We start from the raw sequence: 12,290 nt of genomic DNA, 5'->3' as shown, positions 1-12,290 counted from the left end.
CCCATCCCTGAATTAAACTGGTCATCTATTTGACAGATCACTGGCATGAAATGACAAAACTCTCTAAATCAAATCTAAAATAAGCAACACTTTAAAAAGCCTTGACTTATTTATTTTCCTCTGTGTGCAGACATATACAGGCTCCATCCTGGTGGCTGTCAACCCTTATCAGCTGCTGCCCATCTACACGGCTGACCAGATCCGCCTCTATACTAATAAGAAGATTGGAGAAATGCCGCCCCACATCTTTGCTATTGCTGACAACTGTTACTTCAACATGCAGAGGAACAACCGGGACCAGTGCTGTATCATCAGGTAGGAAAGAGTTCAAATAAAAAGGGCTGTAAAGGTTTTTGTTTCACATACACAGATTTTAAAATCAGTCCACCATTCTGGCCCAGTTGATGACCAAAATATTTAATCAATTCCCAGGCTGATTATTGTGCATACTGGTACAAACATTAACAATTTTATTACTTTACAATTAAATAAATCCACAGTCAAGTCGAACTTGTGACATATAAATGTTTTATAAGTAGCCTACCTTAAAAAGTCATGGACCTATGGGCACAAAAAAAAAAAAAGTCAGCAGTTTTCCTATGAAACAGCAAAACTCGCAGAGTGAAGGAAACCCACAACAGAGATGTTACGTGCTAAAATAGGGTTGAATATTAAAGGACATTTTTAATGCATCAACTAAAAGTCAAAACTGGTGCGCACTGATAGTTAATCAATAGTTTTTAGTCTGACCAGCTAATATTTAAGACGATACTGAACCTTTTTACTCCCTTTATAAACTACACAGTTAATAAATATGCATTGATTTCCTTTGCTGGCTTTGAAAGGGTTGATGCACTCCCTGAACAAGAAATATCAAGAAAATTGCATCAAGAAAATTGCTCTAATTGTTCTTACTGTGGTGTACAGCTGTGTGCCACTTTGCCGCAGTATGACATCACTCCATTGTAAAATCTTTGCTCTTTCCACGCTCTGATTGTCTGTTATCGCTGATGCTGTGGCTTCATAGTGGGGAGTCAGGAGCAGGAAAAACAGAAAGCACCAAGTTGATCCTGCAGTTCCTGGCAGCCATCAGCGGTCAACACTCCTGGATAGAACAACAGGTCCTTGAAGCCAACCCCATACTAGAAGGTAGAAACACACACAAATATGATGTTGGATGCTTCGGGTTGAGCTGTAACCTGCAAATCTGGCTCAGGTTTAGTTTGCTGTTCCAAAAAACTGGTCATACTTCTTCTCTTTCTATCCTTGAAGCTTATTTTGGAATAACATAACCTTGCCAGGACACTTTGATCATTCCTGTAGATTGAGGCCAGATCACAATTAATGATGCAAATCAAAACTACTTGGTCAGGATTAGATCGTGATCATGGTTGAGGATAAAATACATGTGTTACAACACTTATGTCACCATAACAGACGCCATTTTGCTAATTATTTTGGTCAAACCTCGAGCTTGTAACTTTTACTAAGCTCCTTTCACCAAATGCCGTGGATCCAAAGCATTATCTTGAAATTCAGATGCCACAATCTGGAGTAATTTCAGATCATTTACTCCATTAAAAATTAATAAAATATTAGAAATATCAAATACCTTTCATTAAAATGGAATCTGAGTAATTCACACACCTGTACTAGAGATATGTGTTGAGGTTACCTGTCACAGCTGTTAGTTGTGTGAATGCAAGCTGTTCATCAGATGTTTAATAAGAAGACTGTTTTTAGTTTTCATGTTTAGATACGATGATAAACGTCTTGTTTAGCTGGTGAATCTTTATACACATGGTTTATTTACTGGTGCATTTGATGTAATGCAACATGTTTTACTTTGTCTCCAGTGCATGACAGGAATCTTCTAGCAATATGAAGGCCTCACCACAGAGAGAAGAAAAACAAAACAATAAATTATCATCACAACATGCATCATACATATCAAAAAACACTTGTCAATCAATCCAGTCAAAGCACAGAATGTACATGATAACACCTACTTAACACAGGGAAGCAGACATTTCCACTCTTGAAAACAGTCAAATAAATCTATCTATGCAGCCTTATTGTATGTTTTTGTTCTCCTCCAGCTTTTGGCAATGCAAAAACAATCCGCAATGACAATTCATCTCGTTTTGGGAAATATATTGACATCCACTTCAACAAGAGAGGAGCTATAGAGGGAGCCAAGATAGAGCAATACCTGCTGGAGAAGTCCAGGGTCTGTCGACAGGTACGCCTGCAGCACAAGTTCCCACACTGAGGGGATCTGGTTCACATGGGGCCAACATTTAATCTAGTGAAAAAAAACATTTAAAAATTAACATGTTGATTTAAGGATGCTGAAGGAAACATGTTCGAGATTACAAAAAGAAAAGTTGTGAGAAAACTGTGCAGTTAAGGAAGGAAACAGTAACAGACTCAGAACTAACTGAACAGAGTGACATTTCTGTATAATCTATATCACATTTACACAACTTCTGTTTTGTAGTTTTGTAATATTTGTTATTTTGTCATTTGTGAGTTCATGTTGTTTGCTTCTCTCTGCTTTCTATGTTATACAGCATCTCAAGGCCTTCTTTTGTCCTGGTCCAACAAGGGTTCAATATAAATCAGATTATTCTACATTACATAAAAAAACTACATTTTTTACTTTATTTTCTTTATTTTTCAGGCTTTTGATGAGAGAAACTATCACATCTTCTACTGCATGCTGAAGGGCATGACTGTAGATGAGAAAAAGAAATTGGGTCTGACTAAAGCCACAGACTACACCTACCTGACCATAGTGAGTATTGTTTTTTCTAATGTAAATACACAAATCAATCAGTCACATCATTATCAATTTATCCTTGCAGCTCCAACTTTTACAGTTGTTTTTTAATATTCAGAATAGGCTAAATACTTCCTTAATGTCCACTTTTAATACATAGTTTCTCAGTTTCCCCCCTTCTAAAATCAAATGAAGCTTATTCTCTTAACTATAAAGTGACTTTGAAGAGAAAACCCATCAGGGGTAAAAACTTCAGTGATCAGTAACAATCATACAAGGAGAAACTGAAAGTAGACAGATGTTCTACTTTTTTCTGTTTCTTTGAACAAAGATTAAATTTCCCATTTGTCCTTCTGTCTCTCTACAGGGTAAGTGTACAGTTTGTGATGGCCGAGACGACATGAAAGAGTACTCCAACATCCGCTCTGCGATGAAGGTACTCGGAAGTGTTACTTTACTTTTTTTACACCATTTATTTGGGAGTTTTCTTGGAAAGTATTTCCTATTTCGTTTAAAGGATGTTGATGAGTGTTTCTTTTTGTCCTGCTTGCTCAGGTTCTGATGTTTACTGACAAGGAGAATTGGGAGATTTCTAAGCTACTTGCTGCAATATTACATATGGGGAACCTGCAGTATGAAGGTGAACTAAAAAATCTATTTAAAGAATAAATTGAGCAGGTTTTTATTAAAACTTCCTCATAACATCCAGTTCTGCTCTGTGATGTTCTCCAGTTCCTCGGTTTCCTGCCGCCATGCTTTTAGTTGTGTTAACTTCTTTAAAAAGGATTTAACTTCCATTAGGACTCCTTTTGGAAAACTTTTGAATTGCTTGTCCATCAACTGCAGAACAGATTAAAAATAAAGCTGTTCTAAAAAATTTTACATTAAGCTCCTACTTGTTTGTTTTTCTCATATCTGACCATCTTTCTTTTCAAAAGAGACAACATCCTCTGTTCTTTTTCCGCTTTGCAGCTCGCACCTATGACAACCTGGATGCCTGCGAGGTTGTTCGCAGTCCTCATCTCACCACTGCTGCTACACTGCTGGAGGTGACAAAAAATAACCATACGCTTCCATCCCAGCACCCAATCTGTTTCAGTTGCAGTAGATTCATCCACAATGTGGCCCTGAACAATCCTAACCTATATGCCCCCTCTCCTACCCCCAAGTGCTTGTGATCTCGTTGTTTTTCTTCTAGCTTCATTTTGCAGAGGATGTATCACTCTGGTGTATAAATTCTGTCCAAAGTTTCCTATTACAGGTGATACTGTATGGTTGGGTAGAAAGTAGAATTATAGAAAACTTATGGTACTCTTAAATTAGCTCAAAATGACTTCTTTCAGGTTCTTTCTTTCAGGATTGTAATAATAAATACAATCCTTACTTTTTAATGATTAACCAATCTTCACTTTTACTAACAGTCTCTAAACCTCTAATTAAAGCCCATCTGCTTATTTGTTCATTATATATTCATGACTATAGTCACTGTTCAATGTCATGTGCATCAAAACCATAACAGACTGATGTTTAAGGAGCTCCTGTGTTTGAGTGTTTAGGTGGATGGTAAAGATCTGATGAACTGTCTGACCAGCCGAACGCTGATCACCAGAGGTGAGACCGTGTCCACACCACTCAGCATGGAACAAGCTCTGGATGTCCGAGATGCTTTTGTTAAGGTGCAACACAAAATTTTTACTTCTTTTATTAGCTTTAGCTAATCCATGTCTTAGCCAAAAACCCTTTTTAAGCCATATCTTTCACTACCTTTGCTATAACTTGTTTTGTTGCTGTAGATCAGTGGAACAATATAGAACCATCATTAGCGATGTACATACAGCAAACAGAAAGGACAAACAAAACAAATTAAAAACATATTAAACCAATTATAAATAACTAAAGAATAAATTAATACAATTTTAATTACAGTAATAGAGATCAAAAAGCTCTATAAAGGACTTTGATTTCTAAATGAAGACTTAGCCTGTGTGTATTTGTGTGTGTGTGTGCGCAGGGTATTTATGGACGTTTGTTTGTGTGGATTGTGGAGAAGATCAATGCAGCTATTTACAAGCCTCCATCTCAACATCCCAAAGTTCTCAGACGCTGTATCGGACTGCTGGACATTTTTGGCTTTGAAAATTTCACTGTCAACAGGTAAAAAACTCACTAATTCTTATTAATATTTTAAGCACTGTTGATCTCATTTTTCACTTCTCATTCTCCAAAGTCAAGAACAAATACCTACATCATGTTATATAATGAGACAGCACCACTTCCTTCAGACACCTTTGTTTATTTTTGAGACAGTGCACATTAATTAACATGAAGGAGCCCAATCCTGGAATGTATAACCTTCGAAAACAACAATAAAATGTGTAACGATGCATGTATCACAGAAATGTGGTGATTAACGTACAGAAATCTCACCACATTATGGAAGACTGATGGAAAAATATCATTTGGATTTGAGCTCAAACACATACTTTCAATGAAAGACAAATATACAGTTTATAGCCAATGACACAGTTTTGAATAAATAAGCTTGTTCCAGGATAACAGGACTGTGTTTCTGTACTGGGCTCAGTTTCCGACTGTGTGTTTAGATGAAGCACTAACTAACTCAGAGCTTCGTTCCCTCTTTACCTGAAAAGCATCAGATGAAGGTGATGTTTTTCCTCATCATCTTCAGTTCTTTTGCCCCTTCTTGTCCTCCCCGCAGCTTTGAGCAGCTCTGCATCAACTTTGCCAACGAGAACCTGCAGCAGTTCTTCGTCCGGCACGTCTTCAAGCTGGAGCAGGAGGAGTACAACCTGGAAAACATCAACTGGCAGCACATCGAGTTCACCGACAACCAGGACGCTCTGGACATGATCGCCATCAAACCCATGAACATAATCTCGCTCATTGATGAGGAGAGCAAATTTCCCAAGGTACACAAGCTCAGCATAATTTCCTTGGTTTGAAATCTGCTGGTTTTCTTCTTGCAGAGGTCAACCATCTTCAGCCTCCATCACCTGGTTACATAGCAGGCAGGTTGCCTCTACAGCAAGTTTCCAGTTTGTACTACCACTGTAGGTCTGGTTATCCTTCATCAGGTGTTCAGCCTTCCTTTAATGAAGACATAGATGTCTCAAAGCCGGCTTTGACTTCACCAAGCTGACTCACAGTCAGTGTCTGATGTTTAAGAGTTTAATACATATTGTGAATAACAAAAGACAGTATTTCCTGTGTGTCCTGCAGGGTACTGACACCACCATGCTGAACAAGCTCAACTTTCAGCATAAACTCAACACAAACTACATCCCACCAAAGAACAACTATGAGACCCAGTTTGGCATCCAACACTTCGCTGGAGTTGTTTATTATGAAACCAGAGGTCAGAGTCGCTCCACGCACAGCAAAGACAAGAGACACTACATATGATAAATGTATATAACAAAACAGTTTTACAAGCAGAGAGACAATTTACAGGATCAGCAGGTTAATTCATGGACTGAGTTATTGTTTCAGTGATAAATACTCACATCCTTCCCTGAAAGCAGAAATACTACAAACCGCAAATTAATCAATGTATTAACGGCTGTAAATTAGCTGCCAAAACTGTCAACTGTCATGAATGATATGAACAATCTTTCATACACTGAGGCTGTATATTACTTTCCAACCCTGGGTGGTGCAACATTAAATGGTGATCTAATTAATCAGAGATGATTAAAGGGGGCAAAAAGAAGAAATAAAGATACTTGTCTTCTACATGCATGTTGTAAGTGTGTGTATGTGTGTGTTGCAGGTTTCCTGGAGAAAAACAGAGACACGTTATACGGTGACATCATCCAGCTTGTTCACTCCTCCAAAAACAAGTTCATCAAACAAATCTTCCAGGCTGATGTTGCTATGGTAACAGGCAAACACACATTATTACACATACCTGTACCATCTCCATGACCAACTCTGGGTTGAGATCTTCATAAAACAGATGTGGAAGGGAGAACTAGACTCACATGAAACAAAGGTTTTCTTGTTTTCTTTTGAGCTTTTTTGTTGTGGCTCCGTCTGCATTTCTGAATGCAAGTTTCTGCTGTCAACAACAAGGCGAAGCAGTTTATTTGTACAGCACAATTCAATGACAGGGTGATTCACAGTGCTTTACAGAGACATTGATTAGCTTAAAAGAAACAAGTGTAGATTTGGATTTGTAAATAAAAACTAGTGAAATGCAGCAGAGAACAGGAGGGTCTTTATTTGGATTTAAATAAACTGTTTCAGCTGATCTGAGACTTTCTAGGAGTTTGTTCCAGACATGTGGAGCATAGAAGCTGAATGCAGCTTCTCCATGTCTGGTTCTGACTCTGGGGACTGAAGACCAGATCCAGTTGATCTGAGGGGTCTGTTAGGTTCTTACTGGATCAAGAGGTCACTGATGTATTTTGGTCCTAAACCATCCAGAGTTTTATAAACCAGCAGCAGAACTTTAAAGTCTATTCTTTGACGAACAGGCAGCCAGTGTAAAGACCTCAGAGCTGGACTGATGTGGTCCACTTTCTTGGTCTTAGTGAGGACTCGAACACCTGAGTTCTGAATCAGCTGCAGGTGTCTGATTTTTTAGGTAGAACCTGAAAAACACAGTTAGAATAATCGAGCCGACTAAAGATGAAAGCATTAAGTAGTACTATTTTTCCGGTCTTGCTGAGTCTAGAGTCAAGCTGTAATTTTGTGGTTGGGACTTGATTAAAAAAACAGAAAAAGAATATTAGAAAATAATAGATAGAATAATAGAAAAAGAAAATACACCTTGTCAAAATAGAACAGACCTAAAGTTAAAGTGACATTTTAAGTACTTTAACAGCTCCAGCTCTTTTCATCTAATATATATATATATGTGTGTGTGTGTGTGTGTGTGTGTGTGTGTGTGTGTGTGTGTGTGTGTGTGTGTGTGTGTGTGTGTGTGTGTGTGTGTGTATGTGTGGGCATAATGAACTTTTAGCCAACTTGGAATCAGTCAGCTCAGCCAGTGAAATGTTTAAAGTCCACTTTTTACTGCAGACGTGATCAAGCGTGTCATCTACAAGCTCAAAAAGGCAGGAGCCAAACTTTATACAAGCACCTCATGAGAAAAGGTGTACATTTTTCAGCATATGTATATCTGAGCCACTTTATTTTAAATGAAAGCACAATCTTGTGATCCAGTCTCCAGTTCTCCTTTGTACATCCATGTCATATTCAGTATATTGGGCAAAATTATAAGGCAATTATAAGAGTTTAACTTAATAACAGTTTATGTGATACGGTTAAGTGTTGCTTGAAACATTCAGTGGCATCATTACATACTAAAGATCACATGTGTGGTTATCAACCATACATTTACAACTTTTTTAGACTGCTGTTTGAGATTAGGTACATTATCTCTGAATGTTTTCTTATTCTGCATGCCATTCCTTTCTTTTTTTTATTTCTTTCTTTTTTGTTTTCTTGCATGTGATGAGTTTCTTAGTAACATAACCCTCTTCTCTGTCTTCCCTCTGTGTGTGGGGCTTTGTGTGTGTGCACTTGTCTCTGTGCTGCTGCTTTCCAGTTTCTGTGTGGTTATGCTCCAGGTGCCACAACTCTTCTGAAGGTAACAACCATATATAAAAAAAAAATCTCAGTCTCCAAAAAACAAGAATCCAATTCTCCTTCTCATCCCACTTTCATTACATCATAATACCTGACTTCATTTATTCTACACATTTCCATCTTTGTCTCATGTTTTGTCACAATCTCTTGTCATATTAATCATTTTCTACAGTCTTAAAGTTGCTTCATCTGCTTGATGCATATTGCAAACTGTTTCCTTTTGATAACAAATCTTAAACCACATTAACTGTTTTGAAGAACTACTCTTATTCAACATGTCACTGTTTACTGATTTCATTGATGATGACGTTATCGGAAGTCATATATACAAATTTAATTTAATTTAATTTAATTTAGGAATGTTCTGCATCAAATAAATAAAATAATAATTATAACAATTGTAAAAGTATTAGACTTCTGGTGTGATACTACTTTAACTGCAGAAATAGCCAAGTATTCACATACCATGGTAATCCAATAATTATGTTATGATTGAGATAATATGATTGACTTCTTTTAATAGAAAAACACTACATAGTGTTTTCATTTTCTACTACTTGCTCACTGTGCTAACAGAGTTTGAATATAATTTATGTTTTAACACATTGATCGTGTTCCCAAAGGTGAAAATCCCAAAAAAGAAATCTTCTCTTCCCTCTTGATAGTTTGACCTCATACCTGGTACTGTCTGATGTAATTTTTAAATCACTATTGAATCTGTGTGCGTGTGTTTTAAAAATTTACTTTTTTTTTAATTGAACTTTGGATTGGTTCTTAAACTAAAATTTGTGTTGGTGGTAAAATCTGAAAGGCGGTGGTCGATCTGAAGAGTCTACATTTCTGAACTTTTCCGCCCTCTTGTGGCGAGAATGAGAAACTACATCAAGCTGTCACGTTACTTTTGTAACACTGAGCACAGTTCTTTCTTTCTTTCTTTCTTTCTTTCTTTCTTTCTTTCTTTCTTTCTTTCTTTCTTTCTTTCTTTCTTTCTTTCTTTTAGCTGAAAGATGGTCAATGGTGGATTTAGCAGTTCTATTAGAATTGTTAACGTTTGCTGCCGTCTTGTCAAGTTATTATTTTAACAATGACTACAATTCCTGTATATACTTTCAAAATATATTTCCAATTTAATGAAAATTATTTAAAAGCTACGAGACGCATCTATTAGTCCAAAATGAAGTATTTGAAAGCATGAGTGATTAAAAAATAAAATAAAATAAAATATATCAGGTACAGTACCAGGTTATATGATGACGTGACTGCTGCCAATAGAAGAAAATATTTCAAGGTATTAACAACATGTTAAAAACATCTAAATTTCTCTCTCTCTCTCTCTCTCTCTCTCTCTCTCTCTGTGTGTGTGTGTGTGTGTGTGTGTATGTGTGTATGTGTGTTCAAAAATCTAAAAATCTGCCATTCAGATATAAAAACAATATTTATAACTATTCGTTGCATATTATATAAGGTAATTTAATAACGTTTAATGTAAATTTACGTAATATTTTGTATTAATAATGAACCGTCAGTTATTTTTCATAGTGTTTGTAGAAATTCAAATACAAATGTTTGTAACCTGTTGAGGTTTGTCGTTGCAGTTTTGAGCTGTAACCACTGGAGGGCAGTATATATGAATCAGTTACATTATTTTATTAACTAAATAAACACTTTATTACGGAAGCGTGGAGCTGTCACCCAAATAAAAAAACGGACCTTATCACATTATAACGTGATAAGGTCCGATTTTATTTTATTTGGGTGACAGCTCCACGCTTCCGTACTTTAAGTACTGCTCCGTCGAAAAACTTGAAAGTAATCCCTGTAATGTCTGTGGTGGTTTATTGAAAATACATTTAGTTACTCTGACTAATAAAAATTAGCTAATTTGACGTTTGTACCTGGCGTTAGTGAAAGCTTCCGGCTAGATTCAGTTTTATTTTAGTCTGGAGTAACTGTGGGCACAACAGTGATGACAGATGGAGCCACGACAGTGACCCATAAAGCTAACCGGTACCAACCAGTACCAATAACCAATTTAACCTGTTGCAGGACACAGTAGCAATTACTTGTGTTTAAACTGTGCAATTACTCAAAGTACATACAACACTCTTATTTATTTACTTATCAATTTAAACAGTAATTTTCGTTTGGAAAGCATGGCTGGCAAATAAAGATTAGCTTCATAGCCAGTTAGTATGAATAAATAACTTGTCTCCTGTAAATATAAAAATATTAAAAGCAGATAAATGTTTTATACTACGTTCAGAAATATTCAGTTTGATGTTGTGTAGAAATTATATCAGTCAAGTAAGTAAATAATAAATGTTCATCTATAAATTTGTTGATTGATTGTAATAATCTTTTTAACAAGATTAATGTCTGTCAGGACTTGGTTCAGTGTTTAGAGACTTTTATATTTAGAGATGATGAAAGAGGGAGAAGGTCGGTGTCACAGTTCAGGAAGAGATTATGGTGTTTTCATTGTTTCTGACCCTGACATTTCTCCCCTATTTCATTTTGTGTGTGTTTGCGTGTTCAGGGGGCTGAAACCAGGAAACGCTCTCCCACTTTGAGCAGTCAGTTTAAAAGATCTCTGGAGCTGCTGATGAGAACTCTGAGCGTCTGTCAGCCTTTCTTCGTTCGCTGCATCAAACCCAATGAGTACAAGAAACCCATGGTGAGTCTGCACCCTCTTCCAGCTGAATGAGGCATTTTTATGGGGATTCATTTGATCAAACCACCTGGTTACCGGTGTGTCCGTTCAGAGGCAAGCAGACATTTCTCAAAATAGTTAATGTGCTTTTTCTTTTCTTTTCTTTTTTGATGAATTGGAGTTAACAAAATAATCTAAAATAGTTTTCTGAGTTATGCACAACATCTTGCTTTTAATTATTTAGCTCTTAGAGCTTAGTGCAGTCATTTAAAGTTGCATGATTTGCACATTTGCATGGTTGCAAAGAAGCATGATTAGACACTAAGAAGGAAATTTACTGCAATAAATAGATTATTAATGGTTTTGTTCTGTATATATGTATTTATTTCCATCATCATGATAAAATATTGAAGGGAAAGTATATTTACAATATTTAAGTTTTGTGTTAACTGTGAGGAAACAAACACAATAATTTAATTATCGGTTATTTAGATTTTTGTTCAAATTGCTTATACATGTTTGTAAAGTAAAGTTGATCCATAAGAAGTTTACCATGTTTGTTCTTTTTTATTGTAACATTAAATACATTTATTTTCAACACATTTCAGTCATTACTCTTCATATAAATAAGGAACAAAAGTAGAACATTCACTCTTATTTCATAATAAAATAAATAATAAATAAGAACATTTACCTGTAGTTTGTGATATTACTAGCTTTAAGGTTTGGACACAGTAACATTAAACTTGATTCAGAGTGGTGTTGTTTTTAAAGCTTGTTTTAACACGTGATCATGATCAATGTAGAGCTGATTGGAAAGATGTTAGCTTGAGTCATGGCCGTTGTGTTTTGTCTGCAGCTGTTTGACAGGGATCTGTGTGTGCGTCAGCTGAGGTATTCTGGTATGATGGAGACCATTCGTATTCGCCGTGCTGGATATCCCATCCGCTACACCTTCGTGGAGTTTGTGGACCGTTACCGGGTGCTCATGCCTGGAGTCAAACCAGCATACAAGCAGGTAGAGTAGTGATGGAGTGTCTGTTTGTGTGGGACTGCTTTATTAGATTTATTCCAGAAAAAATGTGTGTTGTGTTCTTTTATCTTTGTTTAATTTTTCCACATTTCTCATTCTGTTATTTTTTAATACATTTCTTCTATTTGACTTGATTTGCTCTTTATATTTCCTCAACTTTTTTGTTCCATTACTTTTTTGTGGCATGTTTATGTGAGAGTGAAATTCAACTA

The 12,290-nt window shown here is 36.3% G+C and overlaps 1 protein-coding gene across 6 annotated transcripts in view; it reads left to right on the top strand.

Annotated features, from left to right (window-relative positions):
* Positions 1 to 12,290, top strand: part of myo7aa (myosin VIIAa) — a 47,230-nt gene that overhangs the window by 12,332 nt on the left and 22,608 nt on the right. For 4 of the 6 annotated variants that reach the window (XM_041995857.1, XM_041995860.1, XM_041995859.1 and 1 more), the window contains 14 exons: positions 131 to 315; positions 1,028 to 1,149; positions 2,100 to 2,242; positions 2,684 to 2,797; positions 3,150 to 3,218; positions 3,338 to 3,422; positions 3,755 to 3,831; positions 4,339 to 4,458; positions 4,794 to 4,936; positions 5,502 to 5,712; positions 6,023 to 6,158; positions 6,573 to 6,679; positions 10,932 to 11,069; positions 11,905 to 12,063. In XM_041995857.1, the coding sequence (XP_041851791.1) occupies positions 131 to 315; positions 1,028 to 1,149; positions 2,100 to 2,242; positions 2,684 to 2,797; positions 3,150 to 3,218; positions 3,338 to 3,422; positions 3,755 to 3,831; positions 4,339 to 4,458; positions 4,794 to 4,936; positions 5,502 to 5,712; positions 6,023 to 6,158; positions 6,573 to 6,679; positions 10,932 to 11,069; positions 11,905 to 12,063 (1,809 nt within the window). Of the gene's footprint in view, positions 1 to 130; positions 316 to 1,027; positions 1,150 to 2,099; positions 2,243 to 2,683; positions 2,798 to 3,149; positions 3,219 to 3,337; positions 3,423 to 3,754; positions 3,832 to 4,338; positions 4,459 to 4,793; positions 4,937 to 5,501; positions 5,713 to 6,022; positions 6,159 to 6,572; positions 6,680 to 8,354; positions 8,397 to 10,218; positions 10,403 to 10,931; positions 11,070 to 11,904; positions 12,064 to 12,290 lie in introns of those variants that run through there. The other 2 variants (XM_041995863.1, XM_041995861.1) reach the window with 2 other exon arrangements.

Source organism: Melanotaenia boesemani, chromosome 9, assembly GCF_017639745.1.
Source record: "Melanotaenia boesemani isolate fMelBoe1 chromosome 9, fMelBoe1.pri, whole genome shotgun sequence".
Taxonomy (NCBI): domain Eukaryota; kingdom Metazoa; phylum Chordata; class Actinopteri; order Atheriniformes; family Melanotaeniidae; genus Melanotaenia; species Melanotaenia boesemani.
The sequence above is the reverse complement of the archived record's forward strand: the minus strand, read 5'-3'. Positions and strand labels throughout refer to the sequence as shown.